Source organism: Marmota marmota, unplaced genomic scaffold, assembly GCF_001458135.2.
Source record: "Marmota marmota marmota unplaced genomic scaffold, marMar, whole genome shotgun sequence".
NCBI classification, from domain to species: Eukaryota; Metazoa; Chordata; class Mammalia; order Rodentia; family Sciuridae; genus Marmota; species Marmota marmota.
This window is the reverse complement of record NW_026000138.1, coordinates 3,971,312-3,998,769: the sequence shown is the minus strand read 5'-3', so window position 1 is coordinate 3,998,769 and position 27,458 is coordinate 3,971,312. Positions and strand designations below refer to the sequence as shown.

At 52.6% G+C, this 27,458-nt stretch overlaps 2 protein-coding genes across 25 annotated transcripts in view; one reads left to right on the top strand and one right to left on the bottom strand.

Annotated features, from left to right (window-relative positions):
• Atxn2 (ataxin 2) overlaps positions 1–27,381 on the top strand; it is a 107,430-nt gene extending 80,049 nt beyond the window's left edge. For 11 of the 24 annotated variants that reach the window (XM_015502514.2, XM_048785606.1, XM_048785604.1 and 8 more), the window contains 3 exons: positions 159–304; positions 1,048–1,275; positions 3,395–4,275. In XM_015502514.2, coding sequence (XP_015358000.1) covers positions 159–304; positions 1,048–1,275; positions 3,395–3,814 — 794 coding nt within the window. In that variant the 3' untranslated portion in view covers positions 3,815–4,275. Of the gene's footprint in view, positions 1–158; positions 305–1,047; positions 1,276–3,394; positions 4,276–4,401; positions 5,032–5,165; positions 5,305–6,090; positions 6,591–15,263; positions 17,089–26,602 lie in introns of those variants that run through there. The other 13 variants (XM_015502515.2, XM_048785611.1, XM_015502517.2 and 10 more) reach the window with 7 other exon arrangements.
• The window catches only part of Sh2b3 (SH2B adaptor protein 3), a 22,889-nt gene continuing 1,088 nt past the window's right edge, over positions 5,658–27,458 (bottom strand). The window contains exons 2-8 of the mRNA XM_048785485.1: positions 15,034–15,181; positions 9,985–10,086; positions 9,813–9,904; positions 9,642–9,736; positions 9,340–9,554; positions 9,084–9,255; positions 5,658–8,943 (exon numbers count right to left, since the gene is read on the bottom strand). Coding sequence (XP_048641442.1) covers positions 8,648–8,943; positions 9,084–9,255; positions 9,340–9,554; positions 9,642–9,736; positions 9,813–9,904; positions 9,985–10,086; positions 15,034–15,181 — 1,120 coding nt within the window. The 3' untranslated portion in view covers positions 5,658–8,647. The remainder of the gene's footprint in view (positions 8,944–9,083; positions 9,256–9,339; positions 9,555–9,641; positions 9,737–9,812; positions 9,905–9,984; positions 10,087–15,033; positions 15,182–27,458) is intronic.

The following is a 27,458-nucleotide window of genomic DNA, read 5'->3' as shown; positions in this document are numbered from 1 at the left end:
TAAGCAAAACTTTAAATTTATTTCAAATGGCTATAGAGATTGTGAACAGCATATGTTAGGCATTATAATGTCAAGAAATCTCAGTTGATAAGTATACGAGGAGCAGTGACAGTCATTGAACATGTCCGTTGGACACGGTCCTTTTTCTTTCACTTTAGTTTCCACGGGCTCCCTTGCTCAGCAGTATGCGCACCCTAACACTACCCTGCACCCACATACTCCACATCCTCAGCCTTCAGCTACCCCCACTGGACAGCAACAAAGCCAACATGGTGGAAGTCATCCTGCACCCAGTCCTGTTCAGGTAAGGAAAAACTTGGGCCTGCATGGAGCTGCCTCCTTGTTCTGGCTACTGAGCACTGTCTTCAGAGTCAGGCAAGGTGCAAGTCACCACAGGCTCAGAACACACAGTACAGCCACCAGCATTCAGCTACTCACCTATGGAGTCGGGGTGGGGGTTAAAAAGGGAGATTTAAGGGTTGGGGTTGTGGCTCAGCAGTAGAGCGCTCACCTAGCACGTGTGAGGCCTTGGGTTCAAGCCTCAGCACCACAAAAATAAATAAATAAAATTAAGGTATTGTGTCCAACTACAACTAAAATATATTTTTAAAAAATATAAAAAGGAGATTTAAGGTATATGATGAAACTAAGGTGATTAGATAAGCTTTGAAAAATCTAATTTCATGTGAAGTTCATAATTTATCATAAATTCATATTTGCTTGGGACTTTACTTCAATCCTAAAGTTTATGTGATGAAATTTTTCCCTTATTAGCTTCTTTAGTCATATTTATGAATGCAGGTAGTTAGGAGTCTCTTTGACAGAGAGAATCTGTCAGTTCCCTCTGCTTGATTGGGGACTTGTAACTCCCAGTCTGAGAGTCAGGCTTTAGGAATGTCTCTGGGCAGGAAGCACCACCCATCCTCACTGTTCTGCCCCTGGACTTTGCTGTGCTCTCATATCACGTGTGCCTAGGAGAGCCCATTTTCAGGTGCAAAGCACTGTTTGTATGGCCCTTAATCTCACGTTTTCCCCATTGCTTTGCAGCACCATCAGCACCAGGCCGCCCAGGCTCTCCATCTGGCCAGTCCACAGCAGCAGTCAGCCATTTACCACGCGGGGCTCGCACCAACCCCACCTTCCATGACACCTGCCTCCAATACGCAGTCGCCACAGAATAGTTTCCCAACAGCACAACAGACCGTCTTTACAATCCATCCTTCTCACGTTCAGCCGGCATATACCAATCCACCCCACATGGCCCATGTACCTCAGGTAATCCAGCATTAGCCTACTTCCTGTGAAGACGGAGTAGGGTGTAGTGGTGCTCAAATAAGCAGCAAAGAGCCAGATGCTCTCAAAGCTAGGAAACCCTGTGTGTGGTGCCATTTGCCTGTCTCCTTTCCCTGCTCAGTACACGTGATCTGGCCCTCAGTTAAATGTTGGTGTGATTTTGTAACGGGATCAGTGAAGTTGCTTACTTACTGGTCAGTCCCTTAACGTTTCCCAGCTGAGACCTTAAAAGTATCTTTCTTTGACTCTGGAATGTACCCAGTCCTTTCCTCCCTGTGTCTGCTTTGCTACGTCTCTTTAGCTTCACTCCTATATATACGTGTGTGTGTGTGTGCATATATATACACACCCCTCCACACATACACACAGAAGCCTGGCAGGGTTGGAAGGCCTTCACAGATTCTCAGCTGAGTCAGCTTGAATGCTAATCAGAAGTCTTTCCAGTTGTTTTTCCTGGTTATCCCTCCATCTGTTTCGACCATGTGTTGTACTTCTTGAGAGAGCTTGGCCTTGTACTTTGGTGCAGTGTAAGTAGAAGTTGGAAACACCCAGGTGCCCTGGAAGCATTTTGGAGCACCTCCAGTATAAGCTTCCAAAGGTTGAAAGGTGTGGTTGCCGTCTGCATCAGCTGCTGACAGAGGTCCAGTGCAGGCCTGTGCCAAGTTGGATTGTAATGAGGAGAAGGAACTGCACTGAAGTTGGGCTCTAGTGCTGTCCTGGAAGGCCCTCCCTGGAGCTGTTGAGGGTGACCTGGCTGTATTAGGTGTCTTTGCTGTTAGTTTATAACAAAACTCTCTTAGGTGGGCTTAGCGAGACCCTATCTCACTGAATTCCATTTCCTGTCAAATAGTGTGCCAGTGAGGCTCTGGCAAGGTGTGGGCTAGAGTTTGGACACAGTTGGAGCTCTCTCAGAATGTACCTTGTAACCAGTGGTCCACAGTGCAGGAGAGTTGACTTCCTCACCCTGTAGAGTTCAGGTTCTGTAGTGTAGTACACTGCAATTTATTTGTTCCTGCTAATGGGGAGGGAGCGGTTTGTTCAGTGTGGGTCAGAGTGCTTTGGTGGAATCAGCTTCATGAGAACTGGGGTCTTGTAGGTGCCTAGCAGAAGATGGTGGCTAAATAAGTATGTGAATTCAAATATAAGTTGGGGTTCCAGAAAACCTTACTTGTTGCTTTTGTGCAGAAAGAGTATAAAAAGGTTAATGCAGTGAAGCCCAAATATGCCATGGGCCTATTTGAATGTGAGTTAATTTGCATTTGCATAAAATGCATTTCATTTGAAGATTATGGTCTAGAACAGCGTGGAGTCTGTGAGGCAGGAAACGAGGGCTCTTCCTGGCCCTGCTAACCCCTTGCAGAGCTGGGGTCCGGCTATTTGGGCTAAAATCTCCTTTCCAACTTGAACTTGCTATCACTTGGTACAGAGACACTGGACTGGCCCAGATAGCTTCAGATGACTCCTTCCCATAGCACTGGAGCCATTACCTGCAGCCGCCGCCGCCGCCTCCTCCTCCTCCTCCCGCTCCATCAGCATACCTTTTAGAAAATAAAGAGAGCCCAAGAATTCCTTCTCCCTGCCTGATGAACAGGCCACAGCAGAGGGGGCGGGCCACACGAGTAGAGGGCTAGGATAACCCCTATGATGGCATCTGACAGTCCTGCTTATCAGGTAGCAATCTGCTTTCCTGTTTGAAAGGAATGCTCTCTGTAAAATGACTTCAGGCCTCACAAGGAAGCCTGATTCTGAAGCACCATTGTGTCTCATGTAATAGTAAGTTGAGGAAGCTGCCCTTGCTCAGGTCAGGCCTGCTCTTTTGTGAAGACCTTGCCCCCCACACAGATTCAGTGATGAAAAACACTGGCAATCAGGTCATTGCAGCCCTGGCATTTACTCAGGCTTACATGGTGCCTACTCCCTCAGCCCTGCAGGATATATCAAAAGGTGAACCAGGGATTGTCCCCAGAGGAGGAAAAAAAAGGGGGGCCCTGAGGCCCACCCTTGTCCTTTCCTGAGTGTCCCAGACCAGTGAGAGGAACAGTTGACATGTTGTTTAAGCCGGAGATGTTGCCTGTATGCGTAAAAGAGCTCTCTGTTTCAGGCTCATGTACAGTCAGGAATGGTTCCTTCTCATCCAACTGCCCATGCGCCAATGATGCTAATGACGACACAGCCACCCGGCGGTCCCCAGGCCGCCCTCGCTCAAAGTGCACTACAGCCCATTCCAGTCTCGACAACAGCGCATTTCCCCTATATGACGCACCCTTCAGGTGAGGCGTGTGTGTGCAGGGGCCGCCGGGGCACCCCAAGCATTCTGCTCGCACAGGTTGAATGGCAGGCAGGGCCAGCGCTTCTAGCCCCGTACTCAAGAATAGCAAGACCCGTCTTAGTGTGCACAGGAGGGACTGTGATGATCAGTCAAGGTCAGGGTCTGAGGCTTCCAGGAGCCGAGTCTGTGTGTGTTCTGATGGTATACAGGATTTGGCTTGATGAGAAGCAGCAGCAGCAGCATTCCGGATAGCTGACGCATGCCTAGGACTCAGTTGGCCTTCCTTGCTATGATAGGCTGGACAGGGCAGTGTGTTCCTTCCTGAGTCCCAACAGGCTGACATGTGGGGGGTTATTACCATGGCAGAGTTTGATTGTAGCGTGGAGACCACTGATGAGCAAGTGCTGTGTGCGGAGTGGTTTGAGTGTAGCAGCAGCGCCAGCCTACGACCCGGCCGGGGAGGATACCCGCGATTGTGCTCTGGAGCTGGATGGCTGCCATGGCGATATTTCAGTCTCACCTGTCACTCTGAAAGCAATACTGTGCTTGGTTAAGATTTGGGGAGGGGTACATTAAGGCCTTTTCTCCTGCCTCTGCGCAGCAGGTCTTCTGGGAGTTTTATCTGAAGTGGTTTTACGTCTGACTGGTTTGTTTCTACCCACCCACCACCCACCCCCTATCCCTCCCACCTTGGTACAGATGGGAGGGGGCAAGTGAATAAATTCTGAGTCCTATTCAGTTAGTACAAGGATAGTTCACAGGATAGTGCTGCAGAGGCACTAGGCTAATATTCAGTGTTGCCAGTGTTCTGTTTAAATATTCACTTTTCTTTCTTACAGTACAAGCCCACCACCAACAGCAGTTGTAAGGCTGCCCTGGAGGAACCGAAAGGCCAAATTCCCTCCTCCCTTCTTCTGCTTCTACCAACTGGAAGCACAGAAAACTAGAATTTCATTTATTTTGTTTTTAAAAAAATATATGTTGATTTCTTGTAACATCCAATAGGAATGCTAACAGTTCACTTGCAGTGGAAGATATTTGGACCGAGTAGAGGCATTTAGGAACTTGTGGGCTGTTCCATAATTCCATATGCTGTTTCCAAGTCCCGCAAGTACCCCAGCTCTGCTTGCCAAAACTGGAAGTTATTTATTTTTTAATGGCCCTCAAAAAAGTCATGAACACATCAGCTAGCAAAAGAAGTAACAAGAGTGATTCTTGCTGCTATTACTGCTAAAAAAGGAAAAAAAAAAAAAATCAAGACTTGGAACACCCTTTTACTAAACTTGACAAAGGTTCAGTAAACTCTTACCGTCAAACTGACGGATTATTATTTATAAATCAAGTTTGATGAGGTGATCACTGTCTACAGTGATTCAACTTTTAAGTTAAGGGAAAAACTTTTACTTTGTAGATAATATAAAATAAAAACTTAAAAAAAATTAAAAAATAAAAAAAGTTTTAAAAACTGATATCAAGTTAGTGTGTGTTTGTCTAAGCTACTTCGTGTACTGTAGGAGACTGGCTATCGAGGCAGGTGGGCTGCTTGCTACTTTAACTTCCTGGAAGGTCGTGGCTATGAATGACTTTTCTTCTTCACCTTTAGTTCTGGTTCAAGGTATCTCTAGAAAATGACAAGACTGAGATATTCTCTTTGGTGGATTAGCAGTCGGCTTCAGAAGGAGGAAGGCTGGCCAGAGTTGGGCAGCACTGAAAGTCCACAGCCTCAAGCTGGCGCCGATTCTGTAAGCTTTCTTTTTCATATCTCCAAAAACAAAATGTATTAGTCAGAAGCTGTTCCAATTTAGACATCTGTTTTACCAGTAGAGGGCAGGAGACGAAAAACTGCAATAAAATCAAGCATGATAGTGCCTACCTATAGTCCCAGAAACTTGGGAGGCTGAGGCAGGAGGATCAGAAATTTGAAGCCAGCCCGGGCAACTTAGACCCTGTCTGCAAAAATAAAAAAGGCTGGAGTTGTAGCGCAGAAGTATTTGTTAGTTTGTGGGAGGAAAAGGGGAAAAGCAAGTATTTGAGCAGGATAAAGATTTTAATAGAGAATATAGTCTTAATAGTGTTCAGACATTGTGGCAACAAATGAAGATTCTGAAAAATTTTTAATTCACATATAGCAACTTGTACATTATAGCAAAATTCGCATTATTCAAGAATAAGTTACTTGTACAGTACATAAACAATACATAAAGATTTTCCAAATTCCTTCTGCTTATAACGATACAAGATGAATCCACTCTGTGTTATCACTATGTGCTGCTTATTCCAACCAAACTCTGGATGTCTGATGTGTGTCCTTGTTAAAAGGCAGTGGATAATATACTTTGAAGATGTTAGTGCTAATATGACACTTGCAATAGCCTTAGCCCTGAATAAAAAGCATGAAGGAATCTCAGGCAACTCTCAGGGAAGAGAAGTTCAAGGCCATGATTTAAGTTAAGAAACTGTTATGTAAAAATAGTGTTCTCTGGCCCAAGATTTTAATGATTGCTATTCCTTTTTCCTACTCGGTCCAGAAATGATCAAAGGCAGAAGATTTATACCAGATAAAGCCATATGGATTGCTGGTCTAAAATTCAAGGCAGGTTAGTTGACTTAATTCTTTGGTGCTGGTGACTGTTAGTTTGTAAAAATTCAGTAGTCAGAAGGAAGTGGTGGTGTTGGGAGCTGTCGAGTGATACTTATGGTCCATAAGTAGGGCTAACTGGACAAATCCTGCCACTTAGTGTCCAGTTTGGTGCTCAGAGCCTTGCTCTTAGTTGCTGGCACGGCCTCACCTTGCCAGTGAGGATTGGCAGAAGGGAAATGTGGACTGTGGTAGACTAGCTGCAGCCAGCAGGGTGCCTGCCCCTCACTGGTGAGAGTATCTACCCTGGGGACAAACTGTTCCTCTGCTCTAGCAGAAAGGTATCAACTTAGTGTCACTTTTTCCAGGGCCATGAAGGGACTTTTTGTCAGAATGTATGTAAGCCATCCTGGTAACCTGGACACAGGTAGTATTCTGGGGACTTCCAATTGTCTGTCAAAAAATTTTGGCAACCTGTAGTTTAGACCTGCTAAGTTTGCAGTACCTGGTGTGCCTTGTGGCACTACTTGAGATGTGTATATTGTTGAGCAACTGCTGAGAAGTGAATGCCTCTAGTTGGAAGATGTTTGAATTTATGCCTGGAAGGAGGGCATTCCCTTGGTTCACTATCCACCTGTTCCCTTTCCTATGCACATAGGAGAAAATCTGGATCAGTGACCAATCAGAATTGCCTTTCTGTCTTAGAAAAGAAATTCCAGAATGTTGCTTACTTCTTCAGTGCGCACTTAGCTTTTTTTTCTTCTTCAAGATAAGCCTGCTTATAGAAAAATAAAGACCAACATCCTTAAAAATGGACCATGGGCTGGGTGTGGTGGTGCTTAGCCTGTGATCCCAGTAACTTGGAAGGCTAAGGCAGGAGGATTGCAAATCCAAGACCAGCCTCAGCAACTTAGTGGGGCCCTTTCTCAAAATAAAAATTGAAAAGGGCCGGGAATGTAGCTCCATGATAAAGAGCCCCTGGGTTCAATCCCAAATATTTATAAACAAACAAAAAAAAAGGACCACAGCTCTACTGTATGATCCATGAACACACCAGGAGAGTTTTCAGAGTGGTACAGAGGTGGCTGCTTCTCCCCCTAAGAATCCCCAGAAGTGAAAGTTTCATCTCTTGGAGTAAGTAGCAGGAACAGACCAAACCTTTCCACCAGATAAGGAAGGCAGTACTGTTTGTTTGGGGCTGAGGTTTTATGTCACTTCTGAAGTTGGGAATGTTAAGCTGTGCTAAACTCCTGTTTCCTGGAAGCCTGGTGGCTGTACTGAATGGTCTGCTAGCATGCAGGAGCAGCTGACAGCACTGTCACTGCCCCCTCTGTTTATGAGCCTACAAGTGGAAGGTTCTGGACAGAGCCCATCCCATATGAATTGTTTCACTTGTGAAGGGCAAGTATAGATGGAGGTCTGACCTCCCTGACAGACTGTGCCCAAGTGTGCTGGGACAGAATGCTGGCTATGAGCTATGGCACCAGATTCTTAGCTTCCATTTTGGCTCAAAAAGGAGCCTAAAGCCTACTTAGGGGATAATTTAGTAAGCCATTGGGGGCCTCTGAGCTAGCCTTTTGGTTGAAGATTGACTACAAAGGGTCCAGGAGCCCTTCTTGCCTGTCCCTCCCCCAAACACCCTACCCCCAGTTAACTGAAGTCTCTGTGAAGCTGCTGTAAACCGGAATCCAGTTTATTTATAAGGCACCAGGGTAGAACTGTTCCCTGCCACCCTACTTCAGGAATGGGTGACACACTGCCCTCTGTACATTTAGGAAGGACAGTAGCTACTCAGCAGCTGTCCTGAGGACACCAGGCTGGCTCCGAACACGAGCACGTCAAGCAGGGCTTGCATAGCTGTCCCTGACTGCAGAAACAGCCTGGGTGCTAGTTGAAACAGTGCAATGAAGTAAGCAATGGTTTAGTTTTGAAACCTGAATCCTTTAACAAAATCTGAGGTAAAATGTTTAAAATCGTTTTTGACTTTTAGCTTGTCTCTGACAGAGCTTTTGTCCTAAAGCTGAGAGTAGGAGTAGGAGTGGTCACCTGTGGCGTGGACCTGCCACGGGACTGCTTTTACAATGTGAAAATCCAGGGCTTGTTAGTGTTTTGGGCTTCCTGGTGACACCCACCCCCCCCCCCCACCCCCCCGTAGAAAGTCTGTCAGCTGTGACAGTGTCAGTGAAAAGGAACAAGGTTCCACTGCCAGCTCCAGCCCTCACCCCAGCTCCTCTGAGTGACGGGCCTGGACCCAGGGCTAGAGCGAGCAGCATCTGTGGACAAGAACTACACCTGTAAACATAAGAAGTAAGCCAGGTGATGGACGGAACTCACATGGAGGCCCTTTAACAGGCCTAATAGAAGGGTCACGTCCAAACTGGAAAGAGCAGTTGACAGTGTCCCTTAAATCTCTCTCTGGAAGGAAGGAAAGATCATTACATTCACAAGGCCACATTTCTGCTTGTGCTCCTGGGGCAGCTGCGGAGGCCTGGATCCCTCGATGTCCATCAGAGAAGTGTGTACTGGTTGTCTATGGCCCGCAGGTGGCTCCGCGAGGATGAGTCCATCTCGTAATCTGAGTCCCGGGCTCGACTCACAGGCTCCTGCTCCAGGTGTCGCAGGCTGTTGGCCAGTTCCTCGGGTGAAGGCACCAAGTGGAAGATCTGCTCTGGGGGTGACGATCGGCCTGGGAGACTCTCTGGGCCAGACCCCCTGGGACAACCAGAAGAGCTGAGGTGGGGAAGGCCCAGCTCCGAGTCCCAGCAAGGGAGGGAGAAAGGGAAGAGGACAATGTTGCTGGAACCTAGGGTAAGGACCAAGAGACCATGCTGTCAGAACACAGAACCACCTCTCTGCACTGCACGGTGTGCAGCCAGCTTTCACCCCCCTCTGTAGCTCCCCATGCCAGCCACCCACTTCAGTGAGGGTCCTTAGTTGTCACACCTGGTGGCTGGGAGACGACTACCACGTAGCTGGACAGCCGGACGTCGCAGGCAGCACCACATTCCAGTGGGATAGGTGAGCGCTGGAAATGATGCAGCATGTCCACCACTGAGGGAAAGTGCAGGTGTTGCACTCGGCACTGGCCTCGCTCCGTGAGGGACAGGCGCAGGTGCTGCAGGACAGGGAAGGCAGGCTCACACCGTCCCTGGGCTCCAGGGACAGCATTGGCACAGCCCCCACCTGCCCTGTTCTGTACCTTGGCTCTGCCCTGGAAGTTGAACGTGAGCACGTACTCCCCACGCCGCGACTCGCTCTGCCGCACCAGGAACACGCCGTGGGCATCAGGACCCTGCCGCTGCACCAGCTGGGCCGCCTGCACTCTGGAGATGGGGCCATGAAACCAGGGGTAGCAGGACAGGAAGTGATCTGTTTTCTGGCAGACTGGGTCCAGCAGTCCCCCGGGAGAAGCACCTGACGTAGAAGATGGTTTAGTGGTGACTTGAGTGGGTGCCACACGTTCAGCGTACCAAGAGGAGGGGAGCACCTGACCCTACTTACCTTGGCTTAAGGAATCTCTGCTTCCCCTCCGGGAGCTGGACGCGCTATGCTCTGGGATGGTGGGAATGTGCAGTTCTGCATCTGTGCTCTCCAGCCTGCCAGAGAAGAGGCCATGCTTAAGGACCCCGTGGGTCTGGGTGGGCAGGTGGGCTGTGGAGGGGCGGGCCTCACCCTCGGCCTGCGCTATCCCAGAGCTCAGCCATCCACGAATTCAGCTGTTGCTCGTCTCCCACCTCAAAGATGATGTCTGTCCGGTCCTTCACCTGGCAGAGCAGAAAGGGACAGCTATGTAGGTCTGAGAAGTATCTTATCACCCCCTTGGTGTGGAAGCCCCGTCACTCACCCGCAGCACAAAGGTGTAGAGGTTGTCTGGCATCTCAAGGCGTGTGCATCGCCGGACCTCCTGGATGCTGGAGCAGGCTGTTTGGAGCTTGGGCTTTGAACTCTAGGGCAGCAAGAGGGGGCGATCAAGCCTTCTCCCTGAGGTCCCCGCTCCCCTACGGCTGTCTGCTGCTCCCTGGAGGGTTTGTGGAGTGCTTACGGCTAGCACCACCTTCCACTGAGATGCTAAGAATGCTGTGCTGAGGCGTCCCTGCCTGCCTGGACCGATGGACTCCGCAGCTCAGACACCTGACTGAACTGACACCCTTGTCCTGGTGGTACACAGAGCTCTGCCCACCGTCCTCATCACACCCCAAATTACAATCAGCTGTGGAGCCACACTCTCTCCCAGGACTGTCAGGTGGCCTCTCGCACTCAGAGTGGTGGCTCTAGCCAGCCACTTTTGGGGTTTTCTCAGAAGGGAGATCCCCTCCCCACCTCTTGTGATAAGGCTGATCCTGAGGAAGGTCAGAGGTTAGAAGGAGCCAGAGATGAGGTGGGTAATGGACAAGGCAGCTGACTAGGTTTCCCTCCCTTCATCAGTGGCTTGTTCCCTAGGGGCCAAGAGACAACCAGGTGCTCCTGGAAAAGACCACAGCCCCTGCCAAGCCAGCAGAGGAGGGTAGGGGTGCAAGAACGCAGGCTCAAAAACAAGTTCCTGGTGCCAGGAGAGCCACCTCCACCCAGAAGGTGCTGGAAGAATCCACCTGAGTGGGCTGGCCACCTGCCTGCCGCTTTAGGGGGTGCTGATAGAAAGTGGGGGGGCAGGGCCAGCCAGGTTTAGATACTAGTCCCTGCTCCTGGTTGGTGGTCTCAGGGGAGGAAGAGCAGTGACCCTAGGGCTTACTGCTGTGAGGGAGAGAGAGTGGCTAGAAGCCACACAACTAGCAATCCCAGGCCCACAGGACCAGCATCACTGGGGCTTCTTCACCCCATTCCCACAGCAGGCCACTCCTCACACTCCCCTTTTCCTTCCTGCCCCAGCTGTAAGGCATTGATGCACACATCCCTCCTTTTTGGCTCCCCCCACCTTCAGCGTCACTGGAGGAAGTAGGCCAGGCCCAGAGAGGAACAGCCCTGGTCTTCCTTTCAGTTCCTCTTGGGGCCCAATCTCCTTTAAGCACTGAGACTAAACAGCAGAGCTGCTGGTTTCATTCTGACGGGGCCTCCCTTCCAGCTCTGCCCCAGGGGCTGAGGGACTGCTGAGCAGGCAAGCCAGGGAAAGAGGGTTCCCCCTCCTTACCTTCGGTGGCCCTGCCCGCTGGCTGGTTCTTCCCCAGCTCCCACACAGCTCTGTGTGTGTCTGTCTCGTACGTGTACATGCACACCCCAGTGAGAACTCAGGCCAGTGTGCCAGCACCAAGCTGCCTGTTCTAATATAGTATGTGACACCAGGGGCTGTACCCAGGGCACTGGCCCCTGTGTGTGGACTGGCAGCAGCCCATCTGCGCTACAGAAGTAATGGGCAAGCCCAGGCTCCCTAGGCTCCATCTGCAGGCAGCACCATTTCAGGCATTTGCGGGGTGAGCAGCAGAGTGGCACTCACCACATCTTGCCTTCTGGGGAGCACTTTTGCTCAGGCCCACATCCAGAAAGCTGATCTCTGTGGCCAATCCAGTGGGAATGACCCATTTCTTTGCTGTGACTGCTGGGAAGCTCAAAGTGAAAGACAGACCAGCTCTGGCACTGATCCAACAGTGGAGCTTGCATTTCTGCAGCTACTTTTCTCCTGGACTTCATAGTTATCTTGCCCTCTAGTTTTTAGGGTCCAGCCCTGACCCTGCCACTTCCTGTAAAGGGCAAGAGACTCAGCCTCCTCCAGGCTGTGATTGTGTTAGCTGTGCAGCCATCTTTGGAGCTAGAATTGCAGCTCCATGAACACTTTACAAAGCCCTGGGTTCCATCCCCAGCACCACATGCAAAAAAAAAAAAACGGGGTTGGGGGCTGACTCTCCTCATGAGCGTTGTCAGATTTCCAGGCTGGAGGGTTGAGCCCATGTATAACTAGTGTACGGATAGAGAATGGATTTTGCTTCTAGAGCCAGCCAAGTCCTGGGTTTGTCCCAGAGGGACAGCAGTAAGAAAGGCAGGTGTACAGCTATGCCCCTTTTCTAGTGACCAAAGGGTCCCTCTTCCTCCCACGGTGGCTCTGGGGCCCCCAGCCTGCCTGCAGGAAACACACTGACACTGGAGGCAGACCCTTCATCACCTGCTAGGCCTCGAAGCTATCTTGAGAAATGATTCCTGTGCATCGAGGAACAGGGCCGGCACAGAGCTGCCTTGGCACCTTCCAGAAGCTGCATTCTATTCTTCCATGTTCCCATAGCCACCACAACTGGGGTCTGTCAAGCACCTGGCAGCCAGCTGCCCACATAAGACATGAGGGGGCTGGCGCAGCAAGGTTAGAAGGCTACAGGTGGCTGAATGTACACAGATGTGGACCTCTTGGAGAAGCAGGCCTGATAGTTCCCCCTCTACAGGAAGCTAGGAAGAAAGGAATGGGGGTGGACAGCACCTATCCATGTCCAAGTGTCCCAGACAACCCTGTGCTGAGCAAGGGCAGGCAGGGCCCTCACAATGGCTTTATTTCACCAGCCTCCAAAGGCCAGGCCCTATATAGCATGTGACATCCAAACTGGCCCACTGGGGTCCTCAGGCCACACCAGTCCTCTGGCAGTCTCATTTCCCCTAGGGCTGCTGAATCCTCCTTTGGGACATGAAGCAGAACAGCCCCAGAATCACTCCACTAGCCTTGCTCTCCCACCTCTGAGAACCTGGGCATGGAGCCAATTGGTGCCTCAACTTCCTTCAGGGACAGCAAGCAGGTCCTACTGACCCAGGACTAGAGGCAGGCAGGAAGTAGTCTTGGATGGCTGATAAATGAATGAGCATTGCCATGGGAAGTCCTTAATCCAGTCTTACTGGTTGGAATAAAAAAGCAACCTATTTTGTATTGCAGTTTTTCTCCGAGCTTCCTAGCAGCTAAGACAACTCCAAGAGTTGGTGGTTAAAGACTGCGAAGTCCTACAGCAGAACTCATTGAGCATTCCCAGGACTTTGTCCTCTTTTTTTTGTAGACTTTATTGTCACCCATACGAAGATATCAGGGGGTCAAGGTGAAGAAACTTCCTAAACAAGGTTCCTTAGCCAGTCTCTGGTGAATAGCATGGAAATCGAGCATAAGAGGTAAAGGCCACCCAGAATCCTGCTCAGAAACCCCTAGATCTGCACACCACACAGCATCCTCCTTGCCTTGTCACCAGTTCAGCAATAGGGTAACAATGCCTCTGCCCTCCCATGAGAATCTGGCCATACGGTGTGTGCACAAGAGCCCTCAGGGGACTGGCATTGGCCAGGAGACACACTGGGCTGCAAGAACGATACAGAGAGGCTCCGCACAGGAGCAGCTGCATCAGTGCACCTCTGCCCGGCACGCCCAGGTGGCCTCCCTCCACCTTCCCACCATTGGGTCAGGCAAAGTAAGTGGCTGTGTTTGCTGAATTTCTACCAAGTGGAGGAAAAGCAAGGCCCAGAGGCTGGCAAGCACAGGCCATGGGAGGACAGAGCCATTATGGGACTGCCTGCCAGTGATTTCCAGAACATTTAGAGTCACAGGCCACCAACATGTTTAAAATTTTCTAAGAGAAGGTTAACAGAGGACATGTCCCAGAGGAAAGGAATCCTTGATATCAATTAGCCAGATTCAAGAGGGAGAAAACTCTCTCCCTGTCCTGGGCCATCTTGTGTCTGGAGATATGTGTGGGAGCTCATGTGATCCTCGTTGAGCCCACATCACAAATGAGAGAGGCTCAGAGAGGGTGCTGCGACCTGGCCACCTCTGGAAGTGAATGGAGGCATAGCAGGGAGGCTGGACATGTCCTCCCCAAGCACCAGGGAGCCCCAGGAGACTTGGAGAAGGGGAAGGTCTGGCAAGCCAATCCCTTGACACAGAATGGTGGGTGTCCAAGGGGGAGGGAGAGTCGGGTAACATCCTGCACCCCAAAAGGTAGGCAGCATCAAAATGAACTGCCACCTGTCCTGACTCGCACTCGCGGAGACATCCAGGGTTCACTACCTCCCACCCCATCTCCTGCTCTAAACTTGCCCACAGCCCACTCACCTTGACCCTTGTCAGTTTCTTGAGCTCACCTAGTCTCTCCAACCCCAGCCACACCACCCTGCTGCTCCTGAAACAGACCAAGACACTCAGGCTGTCACTTCTGCTGTCCCCTACCTGCATCTTCACAACCTAGGCCACTTCTCACCTGACCAGGTGTGATGGCAGTTGCCACCATGCACTGTGTGCTGCCTTGCCCTAGCTGGCCATCCATGCCAGCGCTCATTCCTCTTCTGAGCTCTGCGGGGACTTGGTGTTTGCCCTCCCGGCATCCTCAGCACGGAGCCCAGAGCCTGGTAGGTTGGTAGTGCTCACTTTCTACAACAAGGATTCATTCATCCTTGGAATGCCAAAGCATCTTGGGTGCTAGGGATCAGTGGGGCTGGCTTGCCCAGGTGGGGACTACAGCTGAGTGATGGGGACAACTTCCAGCCACTATGGGCAGGCTGAGGAGAGGGGCAGGATGGGACTTCCCGCGCTTCCCCCTAAGGCCAAGGCAGAGGCACTGAGAGGAAAGAAAGGCTTAGGTGCGGCTGTTGTAGCAGTGGACAGCAGGCTGAGACAGGGAGGAGCCAGGACTCTGGCCTCATGCCCAGCCCCACAGGACATTCATTACCCGGCCACCTGGTGGTCCCCTACCATCAGGGACTGCTTGTGTGAGGCTCATCTCAGCAGAGAAAACCTCCATACCACAGGGAGCCCCCCCAACACCCAGGCATGGCAAGTGCCCTGCTATCAGGCAGGCCAGTTTCCTGATGACGCAGCTGCCTTCTGCTGACTGGGAGTCCCTCTAGGTGGGGAGGCCATGCTCCCAGCCAGGCCCCAGGGAGGTGCAGGAAGCTTGCCCGCGCATGTGGGCAGCAGGGGTGAGGTGGGGCTGTGGGGATAGCTCACCTCTCCTGTTCCCTGCTCCTTTTGGGATGAGCTGAAGGCTGTGAGCCATTCCAGAAGCTGACGCAGTACGCAGTGTTGGCCAAGGGCCACGGGCTGCTTTGCCTTGTCCCCAGCCAGGACCCCAAGCCTGGTCCCAGCCTCACAGGCTCTTCAGGTGCCTGCTGCAGCCATGTTTTGCTCTAGTGACCTGAGCAAGTCCTCGCTCCTCCTTTCTTTTTTTTTTTTTGCAGTGCTGGGGATTGGACCCAGGGCCTTACATGCGAGGCGAGCACTCTGTCAACTGAGCTATACAACTCTTCTTGCTCCTTTCTGGATGGCAGCACACCCTCCTGGGCGCCTATTGTGAGTCGTGAGTCAGCTGCTCCCTCAGTACAGGCTGCATCCATAGGGGTCCCCATGGCTACATCTCCAGCCTCCCCTCCCATGTAGGAGCAGGGAACAGCGTCTCCTTTCCTAGAAAGGCCCAGTGCCAGACAGAGAGGCCTATGCAGCCAGAAAGAGCAGAGCCAGATGCTGCAAGATGCTCCTAAATCCCCCTGCTTGTGGGATTCCCCCCTCTCCCTGCAGGTGGCACCCATCTCACACTAAGTGACCAAGTAAAGGGATGGTGGCAGGACACACATCCCTCCCCCTCCCCAGTGAGACCTGTGTGGAGTAATTATTAGCTCAAGACACTTGGATCAAGGCACATGGGGGGTGACCCAGATGGGAGCTGCAGGTGTGTCTAAAGCCCCACCCCCTGAGCAAGCTCCCCTCAGTCCCATGAGGGTCCCTCCATATCAGAAAGAATCTACAGTACAGGAAGATAAAGCCCCCTCAGGAAAATCACCCCACACAGTAACATGGACAGGGACACAAAGCCCCTCTCAAAAGCTGGAGCAGATTCCTGAGAAAGCCCCCAGACACAGAGCCAGTCTGCGTCCCTCCTAGATGGGGTGTCCTGGCCAATTCCCATGCCACCCGTAGGAAGGGGCACAGCTCCTGTCTCAGGTCAACATAGTGCGACCACTCCTGGAAACCCCATGCTTTCCCTCCCTGGGCAGAAGGAACAGGGGAGCCTGGTGCCTTGGCCTGCTCCTTGTCACACAGGGAGAAGTGGAGGGTGCTCCTCAGGCTAGGCCAAGGACATAGGGCCCCTGGAACATGCAAAAGGCTGTGAGCCTGTTTACTGTGCCTCAGTCAGTCCCCCACCAGTGTCCCCAGAACGCCAGGACAGCCCTGAGTATAGCCAGCAAAACCCCCGCTGGCCAGCGTTGCCAACCACAAACCCTCTGCCATGGGCCCCACCTTGGATGACCACATCCTGTACCCGCTATGGCCAGGCCAAGTAACTGGGCTGCACCTTTGCTCATGAGCAGCTGTAGGCCTCTCCAGGTCCAGGCATCCCGGGCTACTAGCTGCCAAGCAGAGGGCTTGGTCCCACAGCCATATCATGTTTAGGCCCCAGGTGGGTATCAGGGCCCAAGGGAGCCATACTGTCCAACCAGATACAACATGACCAGCTGAGGGAAGCCCTGCCCCAGGACGCACCTCCAAATCTGCTCAGTACCAGCAAGGGTGGAAAAGCTGTGGTTAAGCAACAACAGACAACCCATCACCAGCCTAGGAGGGGAGAGTACCAAGAGGAGGGGACTGTCACCACCAGTATGCCCAGAAGCCCATGGCCCCTGGTGGCTGCCTTCGAAGAATGATGATTCAGAAGGAGAGGTGAAAGCGAGAGCCCCTGGAGCCAGGGTAGGGGGAAGTGGGGGGAAGCTCCGCTGTGCGACTTCCCCAAGCCCCGCAGAGCAGCAGGAAAGCCCACGTTCTCCTCCCCCCACTCCAGCTCCAGTTTACTGAGCACTTACTACGTTGTGCAGGCCTTGACACAGCATTCCTGACACTACAAAACCGTGGGAATCACACCAGCCACTATGAATGAAGACCAGTTGGATTAAGAAAGGAAAAAGGAGCTCTGGGTATGGTGGCACATGCCTGTGATCTCAGTGGCTCGGGAGGCTGAGGCAGTAGGATCACAAGTTCAAAGCCAGCCTCAGCAACTTAGCAAGGCCCAAACGAGACCCGATCTCAAAATAAAATAAAAAATGGGCTGGGAATGTGCCTCAGTGACTAGGTACCCCCCGGGTTCGATTCCTGGTAGCAAAAAAGGAAAAAGACTGGAATAAAACTTAAAGAATTACTCATCTGGTCCCTTGGTAGGGAGGGCATTTCCAAGCAGAAAAAGCAGAGAATGAAACCATAAAGATCAATGCCTGCATTTTCACTACCTTAACAAACCTCAATAGGCCAAGGAACTCAGGGACAAAGTTGAAAAGTGAAATGAGAAATTAGGAAATGTTTGTAACCATGACAGAACTAGCTAATAATACCCATGACATGTGAAAGAGTACTCGCAAACCAGCAAGAAAAGGGCAGGCTGTGCAGAAGAGCAAGCAAAAGCAAATGACCTGGTAAGGTGTGAAAAGTGCATATGACCAAGAAGCCCAAGAGAAGCGTCCAAAGTCCACGGGGACAGAAAGTAGATCAGAGGCTACCAGAGACTGTGGGAGAGGGGACTGATTGAACTGACTACTGGCAGGCAAGGGAATTCTTTCTAGGGTCGGGGAAGTGCTCTAGATTAGTGGTGGTGGTTGTATATTATACACTTGAAGCAAATACAGTTTATGATATGGGAATTAGAGCTCAATTTTTTTTTAAAAGGGGAGGGATGGTCAGTCACTTATAATCCAAACAAGGTAAGTAAAGTACTTTTCACTGAGAAGTTGGTCAAGTTATTAAAAATAAAACCCAGTGGCCAGGCACAGTGGCACATGCCTGTAATCCCAGCAGCTCGGGAGGCAGAGGCAGGAGGATCATGAGTTCAAAGCCAGCCTCAACAATTTAGCGAGGCGCTTAAGCTAACTCAGTGAGACCCTGTCTCTAAGAAAATACAGAATAGGGGTGGGGAATGTGGCTCAGTGGTCGAGTGTCCCTGAATTCATCCCTGGTACCCAAAAATAAATATATAAATAAAACACAATATAAATAAAACGCACTGCTGCAGGGATAGTGATTAGGTGAGTATGACCTTTCTGGAAAACACTTGAAAAAGACTCATCAGAAGCATTAGAAATGGCTAATGACAGGCTGGGGTGCAGCCTGTTACCCACAGGACCCTGGGTTTGATGCTGGCACTATGTGCCGCACACAGAGCCTTCCTAAGCACCTGAGGAGGTGCTCAACTTCATCAGCCCCGGGATGCATGTCAAACCACGAGGAAACCTGCACTGCTCTCGCCCATGACCCCTCCAGTACAGGCTGAGGCAGGAGGGTCACCAGTTCCAAGCCAGCTGAAAAAGAATTTTTTTTGTCCAAAAAGAAAATACTGATCCATCTCTCTCTCACACACACACACACACACACACACACACACACGAATCTTGGAAAACACAGTACTTAGTAAACAAAGCCAGATGCAGAAGACCACATATACTGCAATTCCATTTACACGGGACACCTAAAGTAGACAAATCTACAGAGAAAAAGCAGGCAGTGGTTCCAGGGCCTGGGAGAGGGAGGATTGGGGGTGGGGTAAAAGGTTTCTTTCTGAAATGATGAAAATGTTCTAAAATTAGAATATGATGGGGGTTGAACCCCTCTAAATGAGGGATCTTGTGTGTGAATGCTCATAAAGCTGCGACTGGAGAGCATCACACTTGTCCGGGGCCTCCCCTGCCTGGAATGTCACCTCAGAGAACAATCAGAGAAGGGATCCAAGATTCCTGTGCAGAATGTTCAGGGCGTCTGCATCCAGCAGAAATGTCTGAAATGGGTCCTGACAATAAGGGAAGGGAGAAACCCCTCCCGGCCCTTCTCTGCCAGCTCATCACTGGGGCAGCCAATGTTTTAAAAAGACCTGGGAATGCAAAAGAGGTTCCTGTGGGGGGAGAGGGGAGCACCAGGTGATGGCAGCAGGAGGGGGCGGGGCCAGGCCTGGGCTCCACGGGCACCAAGGCAGTGCAGCCAGGGGGAGAGTGAGCCCTAAGGAATCACCACTGGGGCAGAGGTGACAATAACAGAGTACAAGGACATCTGCCTAAATGGCAATGCCGGGTCTCTTGGGCAGTGGGATGGCAGGGTTATTCAGTTACTTTTATAATTTCATCTGAGTTTTGTTAACTGAAAAACCAGACAGACGTGGAGGCCCAGGTAGGTCAGTTTCCTAAATGACACACAGCTTTTGGAGGGGACAACACAGGCCCCGGTTCTAGAGGGTTCCCTAGAAAAACATCTCTTCTGCCCAGTCCCCACATGGACTTCAAACACCATCAGGCCTAGCAGGGACACCTGGGCAAGGGCCATGTACTGTGACAGGGTCCAGGCAGCAGCCCTGTAGGTGAGTCCCCAGGCCAAGTGGCCCCCATCCACGGGTCCCAGGGGCAGACCCAGTGCTCAGCAGCTCCTGTGGCCTCTTCCCAGCTTGGAGAGGAGGTCAGAAAGAGGGTGCAGGGGCCCCAGAAAGGAAGCTGAGACGGCCCCTCCTGCTTTGGGGGAGGAAGCCCTGCTCCCCGCCCGCAAGGGCCTCAGCGCGGAGACCTTCTTGTGCCTTTGGTTTCCTTTTCCATTCACAGGGTGGGCGGGGGATTTCCACGGCGCCTGCCAGCGGGTGCCTGGAGGGGAGGACGCCCAGGCCTTCAATGCAGTGAGCCCCTTCTTCCACCCCTCAGGTGGGAGCACATCATGCCACGCCATCCCATAGTCTGTTTTGGGTTCAAAACAACTCAGCAAGGAAAGCACTGACATCCCATTTTTCCATAATGAGAAACTGAGGTTCAGAGAGGCCAAATTCTCAACCTAGTGCCACACAGCAAGGGCACAAGAGCCAAGATCTGAATTCAGCAATGTCTATCGTCCTCTGCAACTACCCCACCACCCAGCCCACAGCCTCACCTCCCCAAATACACAGATACAAAACCAAAAGCCCATGGAACTGGGTGGGAGCGGGAACCGGCCAACGAGGCAGGATGGTGATGATAATCCTCCTGGCTAACACCCTCCCTGTGGACTTGGGCACCTTCTAGTCTGCAGATTCATAGAATTTGAGCTGAAAGGAAGCGCCTCGATACCATCTGCCCGCGGTTTCAGTGTGGCTGGGGTTTCTTCTAAACGCCAAAGCACTCTTCCAGAAACGATTTTGCACGGAACCCCAATGGGGGCAGCTGGGCTGCTGTGCGCATCTGGGGCCATTGGAGCCCTGCCTACCTCCTCCCTCCCACCAGTCCTGGAAAGCCTGGTTCAAGCCCCTGATCACCCACTTCAGAGCTCTGAGAGGGGCAGGCACCTGCTTGGGTCACACAGCAGCCCAAGGCAGGGAGAGGGCAGGATCCCTTCTTTCCCCTGGGGACCTTCTGCCTCTAGCCTACTCCAGGGAGATGGGACTGGGGAGCACTGGCCTCTTAAGCCCCCGTCTGTCCAGTGGTGTATGTGGGTGCTATGCAGACTCACCCAGCCTGAAACTGGGGGAGAGAGGGGCACTTTCTCCACCTATATTGGGGGCCTTAACACAAACCCAGCCCTTGGTGCCTTGGTGAGCCCATGTGGAACCCCTTTTCTGGCTCCTGTGTGGTCTTAAACAAGTCTCCACCTCTCTGGGCCTCAAGTTTCCTGTCTGTGAGATGGTGGGTGGGTCCCTGCTCCCAAGGTCTGTGGTGAGGATTCCGTGGATGTGTCAAATATAGTGTCTGTAACATGGAAAACAAAGAGCTGCTGTGGTCATTGTCACCAAGCCCCGAGGGTGTTGGTGCTCCAGGCCCCCGCAGGGCAGCAGCTTGGCTAATTCTGCAGTGGGGCCTTTCTTCTGATTTTGCTTGGGGACCCAAGCAGAGAGGGCACCGTGTTGTCTTTCCCAAGGGCCGCAGCATGGACGGGGCAGAAACAGGACTAGAACCCAGGCCTGAGCACCACAGGCGGCCCCTGCCCACAGCTTCCTGCAGCCTGGCCTCCTCGGCCCCCTGTGCTCCCGCCTTGGAGAGGAAATGGCCAGGCCCCTGCGGTGGACCGCCCTTCCTTCTGCTTCCTCTCTCCCACAGGCGAGGCAGGGTGGCAGAGGCACCTCCCTGGCTCCACCCAGGCCCTGGCCTGTCTGCTCCTCTGGCCTTGGAGCCTTAGTTTCCTCGTCCCTGGGGCAGGTGCGCCAGGAACTGCAGCAGGGGCAAACCGTCTGGAGGCCGACGCTGGCCCTCTAGTGCGTTTTGCTGGCTTTGCTGCACAGGATTCAGGGCACGAGGGCCATCCCGCCTGGCTCTGCCCCTTCTGGCCCAACAGGCCACCAAAGAGCCCAGGATCAGAGAGGCCGAGCCCTGGCCCCAAGATGGCAGGCCCAAGCTGCTCGACACCACCAGGCAGGGCTTTCTCCCCCAGGACAACAAGCCCGCAAGCAGGAACCATGACGGCTCCTTGCTGCAGCCTAGTGAGGCCTCATGTCCTCCTGCCCAAGGAAGCTGGCACACAAGGAGCAGCGGGGGATGGCTCTGAGCCACACTGGCCCCAAGGCTGCCTCCTCTTAGGAGTTCCCCAGGCCCACTGTGCAGGTGAAGGTCTAGGAGCCGCCACCTCCTTCCAGGAGAGACACTGAGAGACACACAGAGTGTGCTGGGTCCACCAGGTCCTGGGCATTCCTGATGAGGGCCCCTCTTCCCATTTGTCAACTGGTGGCCGAGGACATGGCCACAGGAGTTTTTCCTGCTCTGAGAGCCCAAAACAGGGAACCCGGCCAGGAAGGGCCCTTGTGAGGGCCCTCAGCTGCCCAGGTTCCAGCCTCCCTCGGCCACTCACAAGCTGCAGGCCCTCGAGCAGACCTTGCTCAGCCAGAGGGTCCCCATCTGTGAATGGGTGCCACAGGGCTGCCAAAAAGACTACCTGAAGCAGGTGAGCAAGGGCCTGGTGGATAAGGCACCCGCTAACGCTGGCTGAGCAGGCATTCCTAAGAGGAGCTGGGCTCTATCACTGTCCTGCTAGACACATAAGGAAGACTGAGACTCGGCCTCCAGGGCCATCCCAGCTGGCAGGCTCCGAGACCACCGTGGCCAACCCAGGCCTGGGCATATGAGGGGACTGAGGCCCAAGACACCATTCTGCTCCATCTGAAATGGGCCCCTGGCTCCCAGGGAGGACATGCACCAAGGCCAGCACCCCAGCCCAGTAGCCTGATCTAGCCCAATGGCCTGATCCAGCCCCTACCCTGCAGTGGCTCAGGCCAAGCCAACAGGGACCCTCCCACAGATGCCAGGTCCACTGAGTATATAAGAGGAGCCAGACACCTGGATTCTTTTTTTTTTTTTTAATTTTTAACATTTATTTATTAGTCTTCGGCAGACACAACATCTTTGTATGTGGTGCTGAGGATCGAACCGGGGCCGCACGCATGCCAGGCGAGCGCGCTACCGCTTGAGCCACATCCCCAGCCCCGGGACACCTGGATTCTTGTGTGGAATCTCTGCGTTCCATCTTCTTAAATATTGGCATATATATACCTTAAATATAAGGTGTCCCCCCCAAAGCTCCTGTCAATGCAGGGATATTCTGGGTGGTAACTGTAGGCAAGTGGGGCGAGGCTGGAGGAGGCGGGTCTCTAGATTGTGCCCTGGAAGGATCCATCTTCCCTGCAGATCCCTCCCCTATCTGCTTCCTGGCTGCCATGAGCTGAGCAGCTTCCCCATGCTGGGCCCTCTGCCATGAAGTGCTGCCTCACCATGGGCCCAGAGCAATGGAGTCGGCCGTCTGTGGACAGAGACCTCTGAAACCATGAGTCCCAAATAACTTGTCATATACTTTGGTCATGGTGAAACCAAGCTGACTAAAACAGCAACTGACCCAATTCCCTATTTTCCTTTTAATACCAAGTGAGGTGGCACCTTTAGCTGCCCTGGCAGGAGCTGTCCTGCCTCTCTGTCAGTCAGAGCTGGTTCAACAGGGAGCTGGGGATAAGGGCGCCTCAGGTGCAGATCTCCTTAGCTGCAAGACCTAGAGCTCGCTTCTCTTTATGCCTCTCAGCCTCAGTTTCCTCATCTGTTCGATGAGTCAGTAAGCTCTGCCTCATGGGAGGGTCCTGGTGTCTGGGGCAGTGCTGATGCACACTGGGCACAGTCAAGGTCACAAGCACACACTGCCTATCCTGGTCCATCCCAGGCCCAGACCTGCCAGAGAAGGAGGGACTGCAGGATCAGGGGGCATGGAAACTCGAGGGTCTTCCAGGAGAAAAATCAGGCCAGCCTGGTGCCAACAGGCCACAGGTTACTCTGGAGAGTCCCTCTGGGCCACTGCCACCACTAAGTAGCCCTGGAAAGTGTCTTAGCCCTGGTTGTACCCACACCCTTAGCATAAAACCTAGAGTCCTCATCATGACCAAGAAGGCCTACCCTTCTCCAGTGTCATCCCTTCTTGCTCCATATACTCCAACCCCTGTGTTAGGGTCTGTAAACAAGTCAAGATGGCGCCTGGCATTTTGCCAGAGGGAGTGGTTTGTGAAGTAACGCCAGGGAGCCATTAAGTGTGGAGATTCCTTATTGGTTGACTGCTGTATCTAGTTTATGTTAATTAAGATAAGCTGTGTGGAATGTATATATACCCCTCCTGTCCTACAATAAACGGCTCCCACTCCTGCTGTATCAATCTACACAAGTTCCTCGTCACCCCCCGGTTATTTTGCTGCAGCCGGACTGCGGCACCCTGGGTGCCCGATTATTCCTGAACTTACCTAGTTCGTGTCCACCCCAGACCTTTGCATTTACCATTTCCCCACCTAGACTTTAACTGCATCTCTCAGAGAAGGCTTTGCTGACCATCCCTCAGCAGAAGCCACCCCCTGCCCAGAACCTGAACTCAGCAGGAGAAACTGCCCAGCTTTTGCCCACCTACAGGGATACACTGAAACCAGAGGAAGTCTGAGACTTCTCTGCCTGTTTTCTGACTTTCGGAAATAGCCACAACCCTCCTCCAAGCCCCTGAGCAGGGATGTAGCCCTCCGATGCACATACCCACTAAAATGGAGCTCGCTCCCATCACACCCCTCACAGTGACCCTGAGGGGCTGTTGTTGCCACCTCTACTTCAGACTGAGACTCCGAGTGGAGTCAGGGTCAGCTGGCCAGAGGCAGAGCTGGGACCCTCTGGGGGAGGCTGCCCCAGGAGCCTCTGCCAGGCGAAGTCCGAGACACAGGTGGGCAGCACCCTCTCACAGTCCTGGTGCTCCAGGCCCTTCCTGCTCCAAGCAGCAGGGGCCTCCACCAGGGTGGCATCTGTTCCCTCCCCCACAGGACACCATGTAAGTGATGAGTTCAGGTGCAAATACAAAGCTAAGCACTCAGCCCCGCCCCCCCACCAGCTGGATGCCAACCCCCACCTCCTACACAGTGCTGCTGCCATGGCCAACACTACGGTCAGAGGTCAAGGCTGACCAACTGGCAGGCGCAGGCAAGACTTGTGGTCTTGGCATCCCTGGCCCAGAGACCAAAGCTCTGAATCCCTGGGGAACACTCGGGAATGTCCGACTGCTCCACACAGCCGGAAGCTGTGGGAAGCTGCTAACTGGGCAGCTGTGCTAGAGAAGAGCCAGGGAGGCCTCGCCAGGGCTTCTCGCCTCACAGGTGACACCCACCAACCCATCTGGGTCAGAGACCCAGGTGGCTTGGGCAAGACGACAATGACCAGTCAACCTCCCATGCCCTGGCTGCTCTAGTGAGGCAGAACCCTGGGGAATGTGACGAGGCCCACCTTCAGCTACTTTGATGGCCCAAAGTAGCTCTGGAAATGAAGCGGTGCTCTCAGCCCCAGGTCGTCACCACAACAAACCACAGCACAACACAACGAGGACATAGCCCTGAGCACCACCCAGTCCAGGGGCTCAGGCTCACTCCCAGCCCTGCGTGGGGACCAGCCTGAGGCCCGGGGCTGGGGAGGAAGCCGATTCATGCAGGCTGGGTCCCTCCAACTCAGGCAGCTGGTGTCCAGATGGCTTATGTTAAACCGAAGCTGCTTTCCAGAGGGGAGTGGATGGGGAACGGGACCCCACCACAGACAGACAGGTACAACCAGGTCTGGGGCCCAGTCCTTGCCTTCTGTGGCCTCAAGCTTCATTATGAACAACAAGAAAACAGTTTTTACCCGCCCTGCCTTTTCCTGAAGCTTCCAGTGGTGTCTGGAAGACAATTTTCCACCCACAGAGCTGCCCTGCTTCCCTCTACCACACTGGCTCTTTCCTTGTTCTTCCTTCCAAACACACTGAACACTTTCCTACCTCAGGGACTTTGCCCAGGTTTTTACTTCTGCCTGGATCTGAGTTCAGTCTACAGTCACATCTCAAGACACCAAGCAAGTAGAGCATGTAGGCACATGTCTGTGATCTCAGTGACTCAGGAGGCTGAAGCAGGAGGATCACAAGTCCGAGGCCAGCCTCAGCAAGTTAGTGAGATCCTCTTAAAAAAAAAAGACTCTTGATAAAACTTTGGCAATTAAGACAATGTGGTGATGTGGTGTTGGCATAGGACAGACACATAAGCAATGGGACAAAATACAGCCTGGAAGCACATCTCCAGAGATGGACACTGCATTAGGACAGGGGGCACTGCAGTCCAACAGGAGAGGAAACCACAGAAGCACATTTCGTGGGGAGGAGCAGCCAGGTTTTCATAGGTGAGAGAGGACAAGGGTGGCCCCACCACACACAAAACCCAGTCCAGACAGTTCCCAGTCCAATATGGGAGGAGGCCCAAAAACAAGGTCTCCAGAAGAAAAGGCAAGAAAATGTCTTCAGGACCCCAGAGGGCAAAGATTTCTTAAGCAGGACACAAAAAGCAGTAACCATAAAGGAAACAGTTGATAAACCAGAGTTCACTAAAATTAAGAACTTCCGCTGGTGAAATGGCAGCCTGCGATGCTTAGGATGCAATCTCCAGCACACACACAATATAGAAATAAACATGCGAAATCCTTACAAATCAGTAAGTAAAGGAAAGACAGACAATGAAAACCAGAGTCCCTTCATAAAAGACTAAATTCAATGGCCCACAAACATGGATGGTCTTCAGGGAATGCAAATTAAATCCACGTTAAGACTCGGTTCCCCTGGAGAATGGCAACTGAGGGCTCCAACTCCAAGTGCTGACCAGGCCCACAACCAGGGACACTCCTCTAGGACTGCCAGAACGCAGCAGCGCAGCTGCGACAAGAAACTGCCAGATTTTCCCCAAAGTTAAGCAAGCACTTAGTGCACGGATCCCCAGGAGAAATCACAGCAGACATCCCTCCAAGGAACTGCAGGCAGTGCTCAGCTCACTGCAGTGGCACTGCGGCTGTGGGGTGCAAGTGCTAGTATGGAGGAGGCACAGGGAGCCTGTGCTGGGTTCCTTGGGTGCACACTTAGACATACTCAGGGACCTCAGCACACGTGGGCTACACCACAATTATTTAAACAGGTCACCGCACATGTGAGGGCCCTCCAAACTGGGCCCCTCTGTATCCCCCCCAGAAACTTCGCTGCTTTTCCTTTAGAACACAATTTACTGTTTGTAATTCTGGGCTTTTTCTTCCCGTAGCTTCCCCTAGCACCCAGCACCACTTGTTCCCACAGATCCAGAATGCATCTGGCAAAGAACGGCGGTCAGCCCACCAGGCAACCCAGGCCCTCAGGACTGCGCTCACCCTACACGTAGGAGTTCAGTTGGGTCCAAGGAAAAGGACAAGGTTTTAATACTGGGAAGAAAAATAAGTCATGGACAAACACAGGGGGTGCTAAGGAATCAGCGCTGAAACCTCTTGAAATAATACACCTATTTGTCACTGTCAGCTCAGTCAGAATTTTCAAGGACTTTGGGCCGAGTTGCCACCACCCCACACGTGAACCACGAAAGGTATCCCTGACACCCAATGGAATCCTTGACCTGAACACCAAAAACGTCAAACGGCCAGGCGGCGCCTAAGGAGGGACAATAGCTAAACCTCATGTGGCATCTGGCACCATCCTGCACAAAGAGGCAAACGCCGCCAGGGCTGGCCCCCGACTTAGGACAAACATATATATCAACACAGGTGCCAGCATGGCATTTCCCCTGCGTCCTTCTCGCTAACCCAAAACGACAGAAGCCTGAAATGCCAGCCCATCAGCAGCAGGAGAACCGCAAGTTCCAGGCCAGCCCGCGCAATCTAGCGAGACCCCGACTCAAAATTAAACGGGCTGGGGATGCAGTGGGAGACAGAGCGCTTGCCTAGCACGCAGGAGGCCTGGTTCAGCCCGAAGCGTCGCCAAAAAGCGAATCAAAGGAGCCGGCTCCTAGTTAGACCTTCCTCTGGGCACTCAGCCACCTGCAGGGGGCTCCCACCCTCCCCCGTCACCAACGGCGGCAGGCTGGCTGGGACTTACCTTGGGCGGGTCGAAGAGCTCCAGCACGCGGT